Here is a 20,912-nt window from a genome sequence, read left to right on the forward strand (position 1 = left end):
CATTCAGCAGAAAGACCTTGAAACAAACGTTTATTTACTTCTTTTTACTTCCAGAATCTTTTTTTGTTTGTTTGTTTTAAGGGGGGGATTTGGTGCCATGGGGGTACAAAATTGGCTAAGCACACATTGCAGTTAAGAGTCCAAGTGCAAGAAGAAATGCAAACTAAATCTCTAAACCCACAAAGTGCCAACCTCAAAGCCGTATCTCCTCCTTTAAGAGCTATGTTTTTTCCTTAGGCTTTGCACCCAAAACGGCCCTAGTGTGTGTGGCTGGCTTCTAGGACAGAGGCAGAGAGTAAGACCATGAGGCACAGTTATACAAGTATGACCGTCCTGTGACTAAACATGGTGGAATGTCCTGAGTCATAAGCCTGGCCTGACTCAATTAACATTCCCACAGTGCCACCAGCACTCTCTCCCTTCCAGCTGGTACTGTAAAATGGTCACAGAATCGCAGAACAGTCAAAGTTGGAAGGGAACTCTGGAGGCCACCTGTTCCAACCCACCCGCTCATGCATGGTCACCTAGAGCAGGCTGCCCAAGTCGTCTTTATGCTCCTAAGCAGCAGGGGTTGCGGAAGGAGAAGGTACTGAAGAATCATGTGCCCATACTTGTTACCCAACTCCTTCACTTGCCCAGGAACATTAAACCCATCTTTTCCAAACTCTGTTTCAAGGCAAATTATCTGTACGACTGGGAGATGAAGTAGCTCATTACATAGTCTTCCCCTTTCCATCAGAAACAATATTTTCAGGATCTGCCCTCATGTACCATTCCACCCAGGCCCCATCATACACGGCGACATCTGGTTTGCCACAGAGGTATGCCCCCAGAGCCACGTGGCAGGCAGTGACCCCAGAGCCACATGTAGCAACCAGAGGCTTTGAGAGGTCCACCTTCTTCTCATGGAACAGACTTTTGATCTGCTCAGGGGTCTTCTCTATGCCGGACTCTGTGAGGAAACTGGTGAAGGGAATGTTCACGGAGCCAGGGATATGACCAGGCTCAATTCCTGGAAGAAAAGCAGCACAGATAGGAATTAACCTCTACTGTCCAGGACGAATCCATCACAAAACCCATTCTCTGTTTCTCTAGGAGGGGTATTTACTGTTTAGTGTATTTTGTTAAAATAAATACATTTATTTCTGTTACAGCTTGCTTTACTAGATTACTGATTACTCAGGAAGGATGGCCCTAGCCTTCAGGTTATTACATGTACAGAAAATCCTGTCATTAAGTTCTATTCTTCCTCCCAGCTCCCTCCACCAGAGTGACCCACTCTGCAGAGTCGCTCATTGAAGCACTTCCACAGGTTCTTCTGCTGGAAGAGAAGCCAGTACATGGAGAGATTAACACATACCTTTGAGGTCTATGAAAGCTACTTTTCTCACCCCAGCCCTTCTTAAGAAAAAATATACAGTTTTCCCACCCCTGAGTTTTCTGACAAGAGCACTAGCCACTCAGTGGGCGAGGAGAGCAGGTGGATATATTGTATTAAATTCCATCCCATAAAGGGCGACTATATTTCCCATCACTACTTCTACAGGAGTCAAACTTACAGACACCTTACATATAAGCCCTGGTTACTACGCCAATATCTCAGCAGGCACATTACCGTCTCGGGGCTCTGGCTCTATACCCTGGAACCGTCCTGCGGCACGCGCATCCACTACTTGGAAGCGGTGGGAATCCAAGTTATCTAAGATGTCCTCATAGGTTTTCACCATGCCCTTGTCCAAGGTGGCATGGAACTCAGAGTGAGCTACTGGGGTTTTCCCAGAGCTCAGCGGCAATCCCTCTCGCAGCCAGTTCTTCAGGCCACCATCTAATAGGGAAACTGCTTCATGGCCAAAGATCCTGAACATCCACCAAACTCGAGGTGCTGAGAAGAGACCTTGGTCGCTGCCATCATACACCACAACATGGGAATCATTCCTCACACCCAGCTTCCCTACATACTCAGCAAAGTCATTGGCTTTAGGCAGCATATGATCGTAAGGTGAAGTACGGTCACTGCACTGGTCAATATCGAAGAAAACAGCACCGGGGATGTGGCGTTCCTCAAATTCCTGCTTTGGGTCACGCTTCATCTTCGGCAAATACCAAGATGCGTCCACGACTTTCACGGCCTGTCCAGCTTGCTGGGACCTGATGGCTTCTGAAAGCCATTTTGCAGACACCAGAGCACGGTAGAGGAGCTGTTGCGACATCACTCCTGAATCCTGGCCAAGATTACCTGATCTCCGGTAATCCACCTATCTGCAAAAGCAAGAAAGTCACAAATTAGAGACCAGCCTCACAATAAGTGACCAGACAAAGATGTGTTTTGGAACCAAAGCCCTGTGCCCACACTGAAATGAGAACTTAAAGCCTACAGGGAGGGGTTTGACGCACTCCAGCCCTAGGAATAAGGAGTTTCACAAAGTTCAGCCTAAACCCCGCACCGAGAGGGGCAGCTACTGCAGAGTTCTGCCCCGCACCACAGCCCCCTGGCCCCTCTGCACCCATCGCCCATCAACCAGCACTGACAGCAACACGAGGGCAGCAGGACAGCCCTGGGTCCCTGACCATTAGGACCTGAATGTCCTGCTGCGCCCACACCTCCCTGGAGGCCACCTCCAGCCGCGGCCTCACCCGGGCACCATCGGGGGCTGCCACACGCCCCGCCGCCCCAGCCACCCCCCCCCCCCCACCCGCGCAGGGGAGGGGAAAGCTACGGGGCCCCGTACCTCCGTGCCAGGCCTCTGCCGAGGAGCACCAAGCCTCGGTCCCCTCCAGCCGGGCCCTACACCGCCTCCGGGGCCCTCCCAGCGGGCCGGTCCCAGGCGGTGCCGCCCGCCCCCGCGCCGCCCCTCGCCACCCCGGGTCCCCCCGCCGCGGCGCGGGGCCGCCATTTTGTGTGTGTGTGCGGGGTATTGGGGAGGGGGGGGGCAGCCCCCTTTCGGCTGTCCCGCGGCTTCCCCTCGTTATCAGGGGGGTATTTGGGGATCCGAGCCCCTTCCCCTCCGCCCCGCTCGGCAGCCCGAGGGGACGGCACCGGCCCGCCCCGCCCGTACGGGCTGATTGGCCGTGTCCCGGCTCCGCCACCGCCGCTTCGGCCTCGGGCTCTGGCTTCCGAGATGGCGGCGCAGGTGCTGGGCAAGGCGCTGGTGTCCGCCAAATGGCTGTCCGAGGCCGTGAAGGCCGGGCGGGTCGGGGCTGGCTTGCGGGTGCTCGATGCCTCCTGGTACCCGCCGCAGGAGCGAAACGCCCGGCAGGAGTTCAGGGAGAGCCACATCCCCGGGGCGTCCTTCTTCGACATCGAAGAGTGCCGGGACAAGTCGTCCCCGTACGACTTCATGCTGCCCAGCGAGGCTCACTTCGCCGACTACGTGGGGCACCTGGGGATCGGCAACGACACCCACGTCGTGGTGTACGATGGGGACAAGGTGGGCACTTTCTACGCCCCCCGTGCCTGGTGGATGTTTCGGGTCTTCGGGCACCGCGAGGTGTCGGTGCTGAACGGCGGCTTCAAGAACTGGGTGAAGGAGGGCCACCCCGTGACGGCCGAGGTCAGCCAGCCCACGCCAGCTGTGTTTAAGGCCAAGCTGGACAAGACCCTGCTGAAGACCTTCGAGGAGATGATGGAGAATGTGGGGTCCAGGCGGTTCCAGGTAGTGGATTCCCGCCCCGAGGGCCGGTTTCGGGGGACTGAGTTGGACCAAGGTAAAGAAGGGGGAACAGCACCCGACCCCTGCACTGAAGTAGGATGAGTGTTGATGATAGTCTGAGCGTAATAATTCCTCACGGCCAGCAGGCATGCATCAGCCTAACTCATGGATTTACCTTAAGGCATATGCGGTTGAGCATTTGGATCCCGGCGCCCTCATGGGATGCTTTTCTTGAAATTCATTATAAAGCTGCAGGAGAAAATAGCAGAAAAAGAAGCAGGAACACCTGGAGGTCTGCAGTCAGTTGGCTCCAGGATCCCCTATACCACACCCTGCAGCAGTTAATCAGACAGAATGCAAACATGGGAGATGAGAGCTTCCAAGGTGTTCTTTAGGGCCCAGTCTAATAGTAACAGGCACATACATTCAGTATTAAGACAGGCACCTCTCACCTATGTGAATGCACCAGCAAAAGTCCATGTTGTGTTACGCAGTGCTGTAACCCAAGAGACATTTTCCTTTTTGGTCTGATTCCCAACAAATAGAGAACTTGCTGGTTGTGATCAAAGGTCATTTGCTCTCTGCCGTAAATCTAACAGGCTTAAATAAGGAAAGCCCCAAACCTTTCCCGAACGTTTGTGCTGTCACCCTGTCTCTTTTTGCAAGTAAAAGGAATAAAAATTGATTTAGTTACCTCAGGCCCATGCTGGATATGCAAGCAACAGAGGTGGGAGAAATAACGTGCAGTGGGGACAGCTGGTACAGCAGCGTGCTTCAAATGAAATTCAAGTTGGTTACTAAAGGAGGCCCATAGTGTGTAATTTAAGCCTTCGTATATTGCCGAATGTCTTCCCCTCCAAATCAGTATCAGAAATGGCTTTAAAACTCTGGACATTGAAAAACAATATGAAAAACTCAGCAACAGTCTGGTCATGAGTTATGATCTGCTCCACAGGAGTGGATGTGCAGCAGGTTTCTGTGTTCCTGTGGCTGTGCTGTGCCTCCACGTCGCAGATGCGCTGTCACTCTGTCCTGAACGTTTCATTATGTGTGTGCTGCTTTGCTGCCATCGAGTGGGACACTGCGTCCCAAGCTCTGAGGACCTAATCCTGAAATAAATTCCCCCAGCCAAACCTCAGGACTGTTTCGCTGTAATGGCTCTGTGCACGTGGTTCGCCTAAGTGTCTGTAGTGAACCCTAAACACTTGACCTGTGCTTGATGCTGCAGAAGGTGGGAGTGGATGGGAGTGATAGCAGATACTGTTGCAGGGAGAGAGTGGAGTTAGGCTTATCACTCATTCTGTTTCTTCACCTATTGCAGCCCATCAAAGTGAAGGTGGAATTTTAATCTTAAGACCTGAATAAAGCCCCCTTGCTGATAGAGCTGATGGATTTCACATTCTCTTTTCCAAAGTGGAGTTGTCACTGGGTGACAAATACCGCAGCCCCTGACATCATCTTGAAAACAGATTTCTCCTTTGAAATGAGTCAGCATGGAACAGTTTATTTGTGGTGGTCCAGTTTTGCTTCCCACAGCAGATCCAGCAGGGTAAGCACTCCAGCTGCAGCTGCTCGTTCTGCAAGAGCTCGACAGCTTTCTGAGCCAGGCCAGCCAATAGCTGTGCTACAGCCAGCGGTGGGTAAAAGGCAGTGCTTACACCTAAAAGAACAATTTGAAATCAATGCTGATTAATTACAGGGGTCATTCCATCAGGGAGGAGAAACATAGCCTGCAATTTAGAAAAGAAGAATGGTCTTGAGGTTAAGGAACTTAATGTGTTCTCAGGTGATTTCAGTTTAATTATTGCCTCAGCTCTTGACTTCTTAATTAAGTCCATTAATCTCTCCAGTTCCATGAACTCCATCACCAGAAGAGGCTAATTTCAGCTGATGCTTTTGTCTGCTTAGTTTTTCACTTCCTTATGGTAGGAATTAGCTGCCCCTGCTTTATTTTTATGCAGCAGTCACCTTGCTGGTGACTTAGATCTTGTAATGTGTAAGATAAGTCACGATACATACTTCATTTTCAGTTGCAGGTAGATGTTTACAAAGGTTGCCAGCATGGAGAAAGGTAGATGTTGTGTCTTCAAGTTGGGTCTCAGAGGTCTTAAATACAGGTATGGCTTTGGATGAAAAAGAAGCTCTGATGGTAGTGCTTGGTGTGCAGCCCTGACCTGTGCACAGAGTGGGTAAAGTTATCCCTACAGAGTGCTGTGTCCCTAGAGGAGCTGGCAACTCGGGACTAGGTTGGCTCATGAGCTATGTTTCAGCAGTAGCCAAACCAACCTACTCACACAGGTGCTGCAGAGTGCAGGTCCCGGGAACCAGCCTGAACAGAGGCCATCCAGGGACAGATGATAAAAATAATTGTAAGGTGGTTACCAGTGCTGATTCTCTCTGAGTATTTTTCACAAAAAGAAACGAGGAACAGGAATTGTGGCTGAACAAAAGTATATAAAAAGAAGGGAAAATTGCCAGGCAACAAAATCTGTTCTCTAAAAAAGAAAGTAAACCCTAAGCTGCTTAATGAACTTCCAGCCATTTTTATTTCTCATTCTCAGACCTTGGGTGGTCCCTGTCTCCCTTGCTCCCATCTTCCGAGCTCTTATTTTGACCTGCTCCGAACAAAAAGCTTTTGCTCAGCTTGAATGATCAGTAGCAGTGGGAGGGAGAATGAAATGTTGCTGCTCCTTCCTCTAAGTGGAGTCTGCAGCTTGGAACAGACTGACTGTATGTTGTCCGTGAAGTAATACTCAAGGCACAACATCGAGAGTGTGACTTTCAAAGTCTCTTTCGTCCCTCAGGAGCTTACAGTCAGAGCTGTCCATCTTTGTGACAAGGTTGACAAACATAAGATGCCAGGCTCGAGGTCGTGCCAGTTCTTAGAGTTGACTCTTCCGGCCATATACACACACAGTATTTTGACATTGGTGGCAAAGGCTTATTGATTTGAAAATGAAGATCTGTCAGGCCAGGACTGAGCTTAAAGTGTTCTTCCAATGAGTTCACAGTAGGTCAGATGAGATCTTTAATGGTCCACTTGAAGACATAGAGTTTTAATGAAAGAGGGAAAAAAGGCAACAGAGGAGGATTTTGGAGAGAGCAGCTATTTGCAGTCAGCTAACTCCAAGACCACAGGGAGTTAAATGCGAACAAGACACATCTTTTATCTTTTTGCCCTTAAGAAATTCCATTTGGAGCTTTTGTCACAAAGGGAAAGTCTGGAGAAAAGGAACTGTGGTCTTAGCTAGGCAAATAGCCAATGAAAAAAAGAGATGTTTAAGCAGAGAACCTAACAGATGTGGAAAAGGGGATTAAACAGTGAAGAAGATAACATATTACAGGTTACAGAGTGTGAGGGAGGATTGCCAGAATCCCAGCTGAGTGAGACTTGGCAAAGGAAATTAAAACAAATAACAAAAACTGTTGGAGCAAAGTGTAAAAAGCAAACAAGGAGAGAAGGAGTGAATAAGGTCGCTATGCAGGTAGCAGGGGTTCTGGATGAAAGATCGTGTACAGCCTCCGAATTGCAGCGAGTCAGTGCTGCTGGCTTTTTGTTTTTCCTGGGGATAAAGTCTTAGAGAGTGAGGAGTAGCAACAGGAAGGGGAAAGAGGAGGAAATGATCATTTCTAAATGGGGAGTAAAACCAAAAGCTAGCCATGTGCTCAGATCTGTGAGGCAGAAGATCTCTATCCCAAATACATGCCAAAAATCAGTTGTGACATTGTAACTCCATGAAGCAAGACATTTAGTAAGTAGATTACATCAGAGCATGTTTTTGTAGGACTGACACACTAGCAAAGCTTTTATTTTTAATTTAGGATAAAAGGTACAGCATAACCTGTGCGGCTTTTGATCTATTAACATAACATCAATAGATTGGAAGGTTTTCAAAAGACTTTTCAAGAAAAAGTATTTGAAGTGAGGGCAATATTGAATAAAATACCTTGGTAAGCTTGCACTGCAACTAAGGACTCTGTTTCTTTGACAACAGAATTGATTTGCCAGGTAAAAGAAGAGGGAACATTCATGCCTGGATGTTGTGTCTGGATACTTTTTCCAGCTATCGGAAGCAGCCACAAAGTAGATTTGATCCATTCGAACTTTGACCCACGCTTGGAAGCAACAGAAGAGGATTGCAAGAACCTCAGATGTAATTTGGCCTTGACAACAGCAGTTATTAACCTCCTGTTTATCAGTCAAGATGCTAGGAAATGACACTTTTCTTATCTAGTAGACAAGGGAACCTGTAAAGCGATTCTTGTAGTAGCTGGGAGTCAAGCTCTGTAATCCTAGGGTCCCTTCCTTGAGTTTACAAGGGTGACTGCATGTCTCTGGTGTGGAGTATGGCTTTGTGTCATCTGAGGCACGAGTGGATGTATCTTCTCTTCTCTTCAGGTCCTGCTCTGTCCAGCTTTGCCTTCCAGTCCTGTGCTTCTCTGCTCTTGTCCTAGAAGAGAGGGAGCTGATAAAACTTCCTCAGCCACTCCAGAGCACTTCTTAGGCAGTCCAAGGAGCTGTGGTTGTGCAGCGTCAGCTAGTTCTTTCAGCTGAACACCCACATACATGAGTAAATGCTGTTTCTACAGAATTCCCTGTCTTGAGCGCTGGTCTCTCTGACAAACTTCAGAATGTCTGGAGAAGGAAATCTTGCTATAGATGAAAGCCAAAATACTCTAAAATGAGACTGTTCTTTTCAGATCTGCTCAGCTCCGAACTAAAAATTCGTTTAGTCTTTATTAAGTGAGTATAGAACTTAATAAACTTGAATAAGTGGTCTGCAATAAGAAAGGGATACAAACCTATGTATTGTGGACAGTCATGACTACGGGGTCTGGAACAGCAAAGAACTGAATCAGTGACCTGGCAAGCTTCTTTGAGCAAGATCTGGCCCCTCTTGTTCAGCCCCAATGACTTCTTGACCTCAGTAGACTTCCCCAGTGTCCCCCTCCACTCAGGATGAAATAAGAGACAAAGATAGTCCATCTCGGACAGAGAGAGATTTTGTGAAGTGGACTAGGGGCAGCTTTGCGTGTCTTTAGGCTCTCACTTTTGCCCAGCTGAGCAAAAATCCCCTCCCCAACACCCCCCTAAAATCCTGTTTTCCCCTTGTGGCGTGTCTCATCACATCATGACATCACTCTGCATGAGCAATGAAACTGCAGTATCGTTACGATGATGCCAATCTCTGACCAAGTGCTACTTTAATCATTTGGCAGTGACAAAGGTTCCCTGCCCCAGTCTTTCCCCATCTCTTGAGATCAGCTACCCTGATGACTGAGGGAATTGGAAAGCTATAAATGAAACATTACCATTTCCGTAGCTTTCCCAGGGCTGTCTTGTTAGAAATTCAAACCTAGCAAGGAGCCATTCCCTGAAATGCATTTTCAATGTAATATTTAATATTTCCTGCTCCAATGGGGCTTGATCTAAAGCCTCTCAAAGTCGGTGGAAAAACTCCAGCTGAGTGTAATAGATTTCAATTAAGCCTGTAGTGACAGAGTTTGAATTTCAAGGATGAAATGAAATTCTCATTCATTGTATCTCTAGATCTGCTTCTCTCTAGAGACCTTGTTCTTGAGATGTAACTTTCAACTTACCCAAAGTGGTCAGCTGTACCAGTAGAAAAACAGAACCCATGCTGAGTTTATCCGTGGAGTAGATAAGAAGTGTTACAGAATCTAAATTCTCACTCCCCTGACCCTATTGCCCTGGTATAGCTGCCTCAGCGGTAATGCACATGACGTTGAGGTCGCTGTACTTTTCTGAAGCATGATTTTAATGTGGCACAGGAATAAGCTGTGAACAGAAAGCTACTTTCACAAATCTCACCTACAAGCCACAGCTCTTGCTTCTGAAAGCTGTGTCACTACACACCGCTGGCATAGGTGGGTAAGGTCAGAAATACACTGTTATATTTCTCTTCACACAGATCCCCTTAATGCCTTTGCTAGGATCTTTCCTGTGGTGGCTCTTTGATTCTTGTCACATCCAGGGCTGCCAAAGCCTTCAGATTCCTACCTCCTATTGCTTTCAGGGCGGTAATAGTTTGCTAAAAATCCTGGAAGTTTTGACTTTAGCAAAGTTTAATAATCTTTGTCCTCCTCTTTTTAGCCCCCTGTTGCTTTGCATCATCGTCGTATCCTGAAACAAATGAGTATCCTGGAGAGACTGGGAGTGTGTGCAGCGGTATCTCTGTAGTGTCTCTTTTTGTAGGTGTCTTTCATCACCTTCATTAACGTCTCCCTGCTCATATTTTCTTTTCTTGTTCCCTTTTGCAGGGCTGGAATCTGGTCACATCCCCGGTGCTGTGAACATACCCTTCCAATCATTCCTAACAGAAACTGGCCATGAGAAGAGTATTGAGGAGATTCAACAGATGTTCCGCGAGAAGAAAGTGGATCTCTCAAAGCCACTGACAATCACGTGCCGTAAAGGCGTCACGGCATGTCACATTGCCTTGGCGGCCTACCTGTGTGGCAAGCCTGACGTGTCCATTTATGATGGTTCTTGGTCGGAGTGGTTCCACCGTGCCCCACCTGAGTACAAGGTCTCTGAGATGAAGCGCAACAAGGCCTAGAAGGAGCGTTGTTTCTTGGGCAGTGAGATCTAGCCGCAATCTCCAGCCCAGGCTACAGGGAAAGGGAGGAAGTGGAAATAAAGAAAAATCATGCTGATTTGTATTTTGCCAATTTTTTTAAGAATGATTAGTAGCTTTTTATGACTTCTTACACTTTCTCACAATGAAATAAAATTTACTTCAAAGATGATGCATTTATTATCTCTTAATTATTCTCAGCTTCCGGTGACCTCTGTGTACTGGGTGGGGAAAACAGCTTTGCAGGCTGAGGGAGAGTTGCACTCTTCCCTTGGTGAGAGCTCAGGTCCATGGTACAGTGCAACAGATGAAAAGTCTGGAGCTAAAACACAGCACTGGGTGCTGAACGCAGGAGGGCCAGGCTTTGGTTCTGTCACTGACTCAACGTGAGGCCCTTTGCCAGCCAGCCGTCTCCGTTTTCTGCTGTGGAAAATGGGTGCACCTCTCATGGAGGTCAATGAGATTGTGTGAAACATTTGCAGATGCTAGAAGGTCCCGTTCTGCTGAAGTACAGTCTTGTTGATTATTGTTGTGTTACAGAAGTCTCCAAGAACCCCTACACCTGTGATGAGGACTTACGGGCACAGGCGCTTAATGAGATGTGAGCCTTTTACTCTCCTGTGTTTTTTTTTTTCCTTTTTTTTTGTTGAAGGATGACCCTGATCTCTGCCATGTTTCTTCTGGTTCCCATGGTGACTACAGCTCATAGATAGAGGGAGGGATGTTCCCTAGCAACTGCCCCTGCCGTTCAGCCTTCATACCACCTCCGTACCTGGACTTCAGCAGGACCTCTCTGCTTGTAGGAATCACTGTGGCGTCACGTCAGGGGCCATGGAGCAGGTGAGAGAGGTGGTTATGGAAGAGGCTTTGCCCCACGTTAAATCCTGGATCTTTTCTATACGAAAGAAAAAAAGAGAAAAGATCTAATTTCATTTTAACCCAAAGGGGCTTCTCGGATCTGGAAAGTCATTGAAATATTCATATATTTTGGAGGCCTGGCCAGATGTGAAAGGCGTATGAGACCATTATTGATTGCATCTGGTGACCGTGGCATAATAATCTGTACAGCCGTCTCTCCTCCATGGCTGGTTGTCAGGAAAGTCAGAGTGTTAGGCTACAGAAACACTTTGTTGTTGTTGTTGTTTTTCAGAAAGAGGTGTCAAGTTTGATAATTTTTAGCTGTTTGATCAAGATATGTCTTTTCTGGTATGTCATGTGTTGTCCCTTACAGAATTGGCTTAACAAAGGAGTAAGTAGGCATTGTTCTGCAGTGTTTGTTACCCAGGAGGATGGTAAAAAGATCTTTGAGTCCTTCTTTGTATTAAGATTCAGGCATCTCAGGGTGGAACTTTGACTGGCTCAAAAGTAAAATGAACAATAAGCACTAGCAATAACATCAAATGCAATTACAAACTAGAAAGTAGGGACAGTAGCAGGACTTCAGTGTCATTTTGTTCAGCATGAATTGGGGAAATGAAGGTTGTCATTGAATGGGATTTGGGAAATGAGCTCGTTGCCTCTGTACACAGAAATTCTGCTATGTTGAAAGATGTGCATTGAAATGGGAAGGGAGGAGTACAACAGCAGACTGAAAGTCCTTCCCACTGAATATAGTAATAACAGCCACGTTTTTGTTTTAAGCAGGAGGTGGGAGTTGACCCAGGAGTTTCTTTAGGAATGCAGATTCCTGCACTTTGATCGTGTTTAAATGTTTTAGCTCTTCTATAAAAGCAGTACAGAAAAGAAGCAGATCCTGCAGTGTGAGCCAGGACTGGCTTCTTTTCTGCATCTGTGGTGGCCCTTTTCTTTTTGTGGGCGAAGTTCTGTCTCTTACTACGTTTGCACAGTACGTAGCGCTGATGCTTGGAGTTTGACTGATATGGTAACTCCAGCTTCAGGATCCCAGCGTTGTCCCAGACACTGCTGCAAAGTACTGGCACGGTGTAAAACAAGCTGCTGCCTTAAATCAGCCCTGTTGATTCTCATGCGCTAACTTTGAAGCTGTAGGCTCCCTGCCCCCTCAGCTGGTGTCTGTACTCCAATAACCAGCCTTCAGAGCAGAACCTAAGCACATAAATCATACGCTGAGCTGAAGTGACAAATGTCACAGATCACATTTGTAGTGCTGCTGGTGCCAGCAGGCTCACAAATAACACATTCACCATCATGTGTTGTGGCTTCAGTTGTAAGCTGTCACAGGTTTCACTTGGGCTTAGCCTGCAGAGTCGTATGAGGATGAGGAACAGACCAGCAGCAGGCACAGCTTAGGGTTACACAGACATTCCCTGCGCAGGAAAGGCGTGAGCTCCCTCCTAGTGGAGGAGGCAGGTTGCAAAGGCTGAGTGACAGATCACTGTATCAGCCTGAATAGCAAAGCAAACCACGGAAGAGTCTGTGACAGAATTAGGGAAGAAACCCCTTCTTCAGCCCGTCTCCATTCCTCTGCAGAGCTAGCTTTGCACGACTATTTTCTGGCCTTCCTTTAACACACTGAGGGAAGGAGCTATTGTAATTGCACAGCACATGACAGACGTGACATCTCTAGATGCTTCAGAATAAATTATGATGTTTTCACTGTGGTGTTGTTGGTTTCTTTCTTTTTTTTTTCCCTTCCATTTTGGCTTGTGTCTGCACCACTGCCTGTGAAAACTCTTGCATCTCAGTATTCTCCAGAGGCGCTGGCTGGCCATGTCCTAGTCAGGCTGCCCCACGTGAGCAGTGAATGTGAAATCACTTCTTTTTTTTCTGTGCTTTTTTAATCTCACAAGATCATGGGTTGTAGGACCAACCATCCAGTTAGGCACGGAAAGCTCTGTCATGATCCGGGGAGGTTTATTTGCTTGAGAAAAGTCTATGTCAATAGAAAGATGAGCAGATGAGCAAGGCCACTGTCCCCTTCATTCCCTTCTCTGGGCCTGACACAGCATTTGTTTCTCTTCCAAGGGGGTGCTAGAGGTCCCACCATCCCCTGCACCTGATGTGGCAGAAAGTGACCCTGTGCTGGCCAGCAATACATCAGGTAAGCAGGATGGCAGAGAAACTGTCCCTCCTTCAGAGCTTGCTTTGCAGTACAGCTTGTGATGCAGTGGGTCGTTCCCTCCCTCCTTCCTGAGGGGGCTGACGGGTTAAAATCCCCTTGAGAGTGTTTTCCCCCACTGGTGGACTTACCTCACTACCTCCTTGCACAACTGCAGTGAGCCACCACCATTCTGTAAAGTCATCAGCAAATACCAGCAAGCCACAGAGACTGTAAGTGCATCTTCATGAGTGTGACAGTGATCAGGGGTTGGAGGGGCCACCCACACATAAGAAAACAGAGACCTTTTTATGCATGTCTGACCACAAGATTTTTACTTGCACATTTCTGTGCCTGTTCATGTAGCAAAGACATTTAAGACTGCTTAGGAACTTTCTTTTCTTTTTAGGAACTGATTCTACGGGAAGTTTGGTATAAAGGTACAGGGTTGCTGTTCTTTACTGCTTTCTTTCCCACTTTGAGACTTTAATTCTTCTTTTGTTGTCTGCCAACAACACAGTGACATGTCTGGTTGTTTCCAGCCCCGTTTAAGGTACCACCTATCAATCATCCAGACAGTATCAAAATCATTGAGCTATTCTTTTTGTCTTTAAGTGAAACCTGAGGAAGAAAAAAAGGAGCATCTTCCAGCAGGCTTGTGTCCCAGCAGACAGAAAACATCTCAAAGGAGCTCCAGCAGAGCCTCTTGGAAGACCTCCAAGAGCCCAGCAGCTCAGGGAACAGCAAAGAACTCCACATCTATTAAATGCCGGGCATCTCTTTCTGCAAAGTGTGTTCAGGCTAAAAGACAGAGCAAACAGAATCTCCAGGCCAAAACTCCCCCTGCTCAGGGCCATCATTCAAGAAAACTTGAAGAGGAAAGAGAAGATGTCTCTGCCACCAAAGACCCCAGAGCGGGGCGTGAGCCAAGAGGGAGGAACGGCACTAACTGCCTGTGTACAACATCCAGGCAGAGGGAGTCGGAGGACAACAAATCCGTTTCAAATGCCAAAGAACCAGTAGTGAGCCAGCACCAAATGCCGGGCACCAGAGTGCCTGGATCTCCCTGGAAGACCACCAAAGCTAGCAGTGAAAAAGCCAAGGCGACCTGCAGCAGATTAAGTGCCAAAGAGTCCTTATCATCATTAGGGCCAGATATGAAAGCAGAGTGGAAGCTGCTTCTGCAGAAGAGAAACAGCTTGATCCATGAAAACAGCAAATATAAATTTTCCAGTGGAGATGAACTTGCCAGCAATGAAGAGGTATTGGAGGAAGCTGTTTGATGTCTCCTTTGTGGCAGATTGAAGGATGTTTTTATGGTGTAGCGGGGGGCTGAATGGGTAGGATATTAGCAGTTTCTAGAAGACATGTAGAGGGATGGATTTGGGCTTCACAGTATGGGGCAGTGACACATTCCACAGACAGCCTTTCCCATCTCTTTTCATTTCGATTTTCCATCCCCCTTTCATTTGTAAGGTTCCTGTAGCTAGGCAGAGCCCTAGCTCAGCGAGGCAAAGTGTTGTACCTGGACCTAATCCAGGGCACAACACCATCGTCCCTTTCTGATTTGCACCCATTTTACCAGTCACAGTTGTTCTATACAATAATAATGACTACAGAAGCTGATGGGGGAGACTGAAGGACAGACCCAATTCCCAGGGGTTAGTCGTAGCTCAAAGGTCTGTGCAGGGATGGAAATGCCAGCAGTTCGCTGCACTTTGTGAGCACTGAATGAGAGTGGTTCCTTGTTCATGTTTTCAGGAACGGCGAGCTCTGTGCAAGGCAGCACTAATCATAGGACAGAAAAGACTCAGCGACCGCACTGAGATGCTAAAAAAACGCCTGGAGTCTTCAACATTTGCTGATTACAATGAGCTGGGTTTTAACCTGAGGTCAAATATCTTCCAAGGTGAGGGGATGCACGTACCTGTACCTGACCTTCAAGCTGGTTCTATCTGCACTGTGCCTGGGCTCACGGCAGCCACGTTAGTTTGGATAGAGGTCTGACTGTAGGATACCCTCACTTCCCTTCTTACTCCTTCCATCCACAGCCACTCCCAGGCTGTGGTGTTCAAGGAGATGAAAGCCAGAGCCTCCCTTTCTACATATTCTATCTCTTTCTCTTCTTATCTTTCGCTATTTTTTTTGAAGCACAAAAAGTGAAGGTGTATCGTGACCCCTATCCACCATGTGCAGAGCTGTCTAAATAGCCACCGTTTGGAATTCAGTGTTCCCTATCATATCCAGTCCCAAATTACCCCCAGTTCCAACACTGGCATTATTTCTCGTTAAGCCATTTAGAGATGCGGGCCTCTGAAATTTCTTCCCAAACCTCTATCAGGCATTGAAGATTGCATTGTCCTGGTCTTTGTCACACAGAAAAGAGGGACATCTTGACCCAGGGAGCTCAAAATCATTATTATCAAGGAGAAGGTACAATAAAAAGGAAGGTGAGGAGAAAAGGATGAGAGATGAAAATAAAGCCCCCCAAAATGGCTAGAAGTCACGAGGGAATAAACAGAGAAGTCTCAGTTGGGAGCTAATTGTAAGTATCGTGTCAGAAAAGAAGCTCAAGAAGGCCTGGAGTGGTAAGATGGTGCTTCTTGTGGAGCTGTACTGTTGAATAGGAAGTTACTCACATGGATGAGGAGATTCAAGGGGACATCAAGAGAGCACTTAAAGAAAGAAAGGGCACTGGGACACAAATAAAGGTGATACCCTTGCTGTACCCTTTATGTATGTCTCATGCTTGGGGATGAAAAGCAGATAAATTGGCAAACGAGCTCCCTCCTGGGTGATGATGAAGCTATTATTCAGCACCTAGCCACACACCTGATCAAAGGTATCGCGGTCAACACATGACTTTTCTTGTGCCCTTGAAATTGCTGGTGGTGCTCCCTGCTTCAGTTCCAGGACTGCAGTAGGGTGATTTCTGCGTGCATTTCCTCATTCCCTCTTCCTTGCAGGTGGCCCACTGGAGAGCAGGAGCTTGATGAAAGATTCCTACACCCCCGATGTAATTCAGAAGGCGATCAGGGATCCCAAGAATTGGCATGGAAGGAGGACTGATGAGCTAGGTATGGCGTCTGCTGGGAAAAGTATATTGCTGAATTCCTGAGAAAGATGCTGCTTCTGCCAAGGATAACAGATGAATCTGGACAAAGTGGGGGGAGGAGGAGGTGCTACAACTTGGCATTTTCACAAGAGAGGAGCTCTACAGCTAGAAAAATCCCTGAGGGATAATAGTTTTAGAAGCGAGGCTGATGATTTTCTATGAACTTCTTTACAGGGAAATGGCATCAGAAAAATGCCCTAAATCTCAACTTGCAGAAAGCGTTGGAGGAGAAATATGGGAAGAGAAAAGGCAAGCTTTAGAAGATGAAGGATAGGAATTGGAGTGCATTCAGCAGGGGATCTTCTTCCTCAGCCATCTAATAAACCTCTGTATAGAGCACCAGCTCATTGCTGTTGTCAACAACAGATTTGTTGCTGGTGCGCTGTTCCCTGCTCAATTAGGGTATCTTTGGGGAGAGCAATGCAAGATAAATCTGAATGCAAGAAAAGAAAAATCACTTTGTTGGTCACTGGTAAGATGGGTCTGCCTGGGGTGTGAAGCATACGCCCTTGCAGAGGGTAGAAAGTAATGGTGGCGAGAGGAGGCCATATAAGCACATAAGGTAGAGTGGGACCTATGAGGTAGGACCAGGAATCCCACTGAGTGGCATGAGAGCCATGGGGGGAGTGAAGTCCAGATGGAAATGAGCATGGTTTTTGAATGTCACCCTCCCTGAACGAAGGTTACTCAAGGGCCTGAATGCTGCCTCCCTCTCCCCGCACAGAAGGCTGTAAAACTGCCACACAGGGAAGCTTCAGAGCTGGGTGTCTGTAGCAGCCAGGCACGCCAAATGAAGAACCAGCTCCTGCTGATGCTGCTTAGGTGAATTCAGGTGCTCTGGTGCTCCTAAGGCACCAAACGGTATCCATGCAATGACCTAAGGACAACTCCATATGGTTGGCACCAGGTGCCAATGTTGGTTAGGAAAAGAGGTTTTTCTGCACACTATTCTAGCTTTGTTGTTATATCTGCCTCTTGGAGGATTTCAGGAAAAGCTCTTGCCCTGGCAGGGAACAGCAGTAATGACGAGAAAACAAATAGGAACTTACCTGAGAAGAGGAAGCACCAGAGTATTCATCAATGCCCACACTATTTGCATGCCAGGGCAATCCAAAAACAAGCCAGCTCTTCCCATCCAATTTGAAATCCCCCCACAATGCAGATGGATCCATACTGAATCTCATAAGCCAACCTCATCCCTACTAGCCCTTTCCCTAACTCGGAGAGAAATGTCTCTCAGAGGAGCACGGCCCATGTATGCATCCACCCTACAGTCTACATAATCTGGAGTCCAGAGAGTTCATCTGAAGAATAACCAGGGATCATCAAAGGGCTTGAATGCTGCCAGACATGCAGGGTGTTTGGGGATTCCTGATGTGTTTTTCTCACTGTATCTAATGGTCCTTATTGCAGGATCCTGCCTTCCAGCTCCATGAAGTGTACCAGTTTGGTGCAGTAATCACAAAGTACGTGTCTGGGAGCAGCAATGCCCTGAACCTTCCCCTCTGGTCCCAAGCTTTCATAGTTTTAAAAGACTGATGCTTTTCTCAGTGATATGAAGTGTTTGGAGGCAGAATTAGGATTGTTACTCCACCCTTCATTGGTTGGGGGTTAGCTAACAATATGCTGACTTCATAAAAGCAGTGAAGGATGTTAAAATATAACTAGCAGTAATCAAGTGATAATTATTTTCCACCAGCAATAGTTAACCATTTGGAATTCAGATATTGCCAGGCACACGCTCAAGTCTTTCAACTAAGGAGAATGGCCAAATGGCAGCTTGTAGAAATCTCCCTGTAGGTTTTTTTCCTTGTGTATCAGTACCAAGAGGCTCCTGCCTGAGCACACGCTACTCGACTGCAGCTGAACATGAACAGCACAGCCCTGCAGGAACACCCTGTTCCGTTGCTGCTTCCAGCACTGATGACAAACATGTCTCCAGGTACATAATAAGTGCTGTCTTCTGAAACTGTGGCAAATCCTAATCCAGAAAACATGTAGCTGAACAAAAATCTACTGATACTGTTTGGCATACTGAAAGCAGGCAGTTCAGGGCACAGTTAGCTAATACATACACAACATAACGTGGGCTGAATCAGCATACAGATTCACAGGTCTCTTTCTAATGCCTGGGCAGACAGACTGCAGAATTATGGTAAGGCTTGAAGCAAATGCCCTTTGCTACACATGAAAGGCTAATGAAGAGGCTAGATCAGAAGGGAAACAGACTGTCAGGTCTTGCACCAATACACCCTGCCACAAACCATGTTTTTGCCTTCTGCAGTGAAGAGCCGTAAGGTCATTTTGCACATTTTTTACAAATTAAAATGCTTATAAGCACTTAAATAATACAAAACAGATTGAATTGTATAATGGACTCAAATGAGTGACAGCCAATTGATGACAAATGAACACATACATGTGCCATGCCCCTTCATCTTCCTTTCTGCTTTGCCAAATGATACAGCACAGCCAGCGGCAAACGCTTTCTGACGGGTGGTACATTGAAAGCTGCAGAAATAACTGAGATAGCTTTCAAGGAGACGGCTCAGCTTCTAGAACTGATCAATACCTGAAGTCTCTGAGTACTGAACAGACTAATTTAGCCAGAACCTTGGCTAGGAACACCAACAAGTGGCACTCCATGATGACTTTGAGTACCCAAACATGCATATTTAAAGCCAGCTTTGAAATCTCCAAATAGCATGTCAGATACAGGTAGGCAAGAACTGGGCTGAAATGAGCACAAAATGCAGCTGGAAGTCTCCCTTCTGCTCATTCTTCTCCTCTCAGCTGTTTTTCGTTCCTGCTTGCTTACTTACCTGCCCACACTGAAATGATTCAAGTTGATAAATCAGCAGAAAATCAATAAAGAAGAAAAAAGCAAAGTTAACAGTTAACAAATATCATTTGTTAAGTAAAAGACCTTGCTACAGGCAAGGCAATGAGTGGTTGGCCCTGCAGATGTTGGGGAAGAGGACTGGAGAGGGAAATATCCTTTCACTGTCTTTTTTATGCAGTGAGAAATTAGTTGCTCGCTTCTAAATAGTCTCACTGAACTCAGCACTTTGCAATGTAGGTAGTCTGTATTTAAGTGATTTTGCCAGGTCTTATCATTGGGTGGCAGCTCTGAGCCAATGTTTTATCTGGCATACAAGAATTCAGAAAAAAAAAATAGGTTCTTCTCTGGTGTAGATATATCGTTCACTAAAATAGCTATTTAAGAGCTGTTTCAGTCATCTATAAACAGGTAATGCACTTGAAATATAGATAATCATATGTGGTGGTTTTGCCCAGATGGGCAGCTGAGCTCCACCACAACCGCTCTCTCACTCCCCCTCCTCAAAGGGAAAGGGGGAGAAAATATGATGAAAACACCTCAAGGGTTGAGGTAAGGACAGGGAGATCACTCAGCAACTATTGTCACAGGCAAAAAAAGACTCTGCATAAGGAGATTAATGTAATTTATTACCTATTACTAACAGGCTAGAGCAGTGAGAACTAGAAGCAAACCAAAAACACCTTCCCCCCAGTCCACCCTCTTCTGCGTCTTCCCCCTGAGTGGTGCAGGCAAATGGGGAATGGGGGCTGCCGTCAGTCCCTGACACTTCATCTCCGCAGCTCCCTCACGGTCCCTCCCTGCCCCTGCCCCACGCGGGGTCCCTCCCACGGGATGCCGTCCTTCCCGAACTGAGCCTGCGGGGGCTGCCCACAGGCAGCAGCTCTTCAAGCACTGCTCCCACACGGCTCCGTACCACGGGGTCCATCCCCCAGGAGCAAACTGCTCCAGCACGGGTCCCCCACGGGCGGCAGCTCCCCCCAGACCCCTGCTCCTGCGTGGGCTCCTCTCCACGGGCTGCAGCTCCGGCCCGGGGCCTGCTCCTGCGGGGGCTCTCCATGGGCCGCAGCCTCCTCCAGGCCACATCCACCTGCTCCACCGGGGGCTCCTCCACGGGCTGCAGCGTGGAGATCTGCTCCGTGTGGGACCCGTGGGCTGCAGGGGGACAGCCTGCTCCACCAGGGGCCTCTCCACAGGCCGCAGGGGAACTTCTACTGCGTGCCTGGAGCACCTCCTGCCCTCCTGCTGCACTCACCTTGGGGCCTGCAGGGCTGCTTCTCACTCTACACTATGCTATGGTTCTCACTATACATCATACTATAGCAATTTGATACAGACGAGACCAATTGCATCTAAGTTTCTAAAACCCTCTCCTTCTATCTTTTAGTTTTTCCTGCAGTGAAGGATATTTCCTAGATTAGGTTTATGCATCCCTGTAATTGAGAAACAGATTATTCTGCAGGATATCACTGTTAAAAAAGATTTCCTGTTCTCCAGCCAACCTTTTTTTCTTTTCATTTAGCCCTCTGACTTCTGCCTATTCTGTGCTATCCTGAATGATTCCAATCTCTGATATCTCCACTGCAAGCGATTTTGAAAAAGAAATGGTAACTGTAAGAACAGGAGATAGTGCAAAAACTCTTATCAAAGTCTTCAGCCTGCTATTAAATTCATTCCTTTATGCAGTAAAGCT

The 20,912-nt window shown here is 47.3% G+C and overlaps 3 protein-coding genes and 1 long non-coding RNA gene across 4 annotated transcripts; 3 read left to right on the forward strand and 1 right to left on the reverse strand.

Annotated features, from left to right (window-relative positions):
• Nucleotides 1-13: 13 nt before the first annotated feature.
• Nucleotides 14-2,870, reverse strand: MPST (mercaptopyruvate sulfurtransferase). The gene is made up of 3 exons (XM_080577081.1): nt 2,730-2,870; nt 1,616-2,259; nt 14-1,012 (listed from the first exon to the last, which is right to left on the reverse strand). Exons 2-3 carry the CDS (start codon nt 2,208-2,210, stop codon nt 714-716), a joined length of 894 nt encoding a protein of 297 aa, XP_080433207.1. The 5' UTR covers nt 2,211-2,259; nt 2,730-2,870; the 3' UTR covers nt 14-713.
• A 247-nt stretch (nt 2,871-3,117) lies between these two features.
• Nucleotides 3,118-10,421, forward strand: TST (thiosulfate sulfurtransferase). The gene is made up of 2 exons (XM_080577094.1): nt 3,118-3,705; nt 9,933-10,421. The coding sequence occupies exons 1-2, from the start codon at nt 3,120-3,122 to the stop codon at nt 10,229-10,231; spliced, it is 885 nt and encodes a 294-aa protein (XP_080433220.1). The 5' UTR covers nt 3,118-3,119; the 3' UTR covers nt 10,232-10,421.
• On the forward strand, nt 3,712-8,643 carry LOC308188286. The gene is made up of 2 exons (XR_013945353.1): nt 3,712-5,767; nt 7,646-8,643. It is a non-coding gene; the product is annotated as an uncharacterized lncRNA (long non-coding RNA).
• A 124-nt stretch (nt 10,422-10,545) lies between the features above and the next one.
• On the forward strand, nt 10,546-18,623 carry CIMIP4 (ciliary microtubule inner protein 4). The gene is made up of 6 exons (XM_080577035.1): nt 10,546-11,089; nt 13,193-13,268; nt 13,881-14,527; nt 15,027-15,174; nt 16,232-16,342; nt 16,555-18,623. The coding sequence occupies exons 1-6, from the start codon at nt 11,081-11,083 to the stop codon at nt 16,638-16,640; spliced, it is 1,077 nt and encodes a 358-aa protein (XP_080433161.1). The 5' UTR covers nt 10,546-11,080; the 3' UTR covers nt 16,641-18,623.
• Nucleotides 18,624-20,912: the final 2,289 nt, after the last annotated feature.

Source organism: Anser brachyrhynchus (genome assembly GCF_964034855.1).
Source record: "Anser brachyrhynchus genome assembly, chromosome: 1".
Taxonomy (NCBI): Eukaryota; Metazoa; Chordata; class Aves; order Anseriformes; family Anatidae; genus Anser; species Anser brachyrhynchus.

Excerpts from the sequence above, each read along its gene's own strand:
- MPST (XM_080577081.1), bottom strand. The coding sequence starts at position 2,210 with ATGTCGCAACAGCTCCTCTACCGTGCTCTGGTGTCTGCAAAATGGCTT. Across the intron at positions 1,013-1,615 it reads AGAGCCAGAGCCCCGAGACG|GAATTGAGCCTGGTCATATC; the intron begins GTAATGTGCCTG and ends CTTTTCTTCCAG.
- TST (XM_080577094.1), top strand. The coding sequence starts at position 3,120 with ATGGCGGCGCAGGTGCTGGGCAAGGCGCTGGTGTCCGCCAAATGGCTG. Across the intron at positions 3,706-9,932 it reads GGGGACTGAGTTGGACCAAG|GGCTGGAATCTGGTCACATC; the intron begins GTAAAGAAGGGG and ends TCCCTTTTGCAG.
- CIMIP4 (XM_080577035.1), top strand. Across the intron at positions 14,528-15,026 it reads AACTTGCCAGCAATGAAGAG|GAACGGCGAGCTCTGTGCAA; the intron begins GTATTGGAGGAA and ends TCATGTTTTCAG. Across the intron at positions 15,175-16,231 it reads GAGGTCAAATATCTTCCAAG|GTGGCCCACTGGAGAGCAGG; the intron begins GTGAGGGGATGC and ends TCTTCCTTGCAG.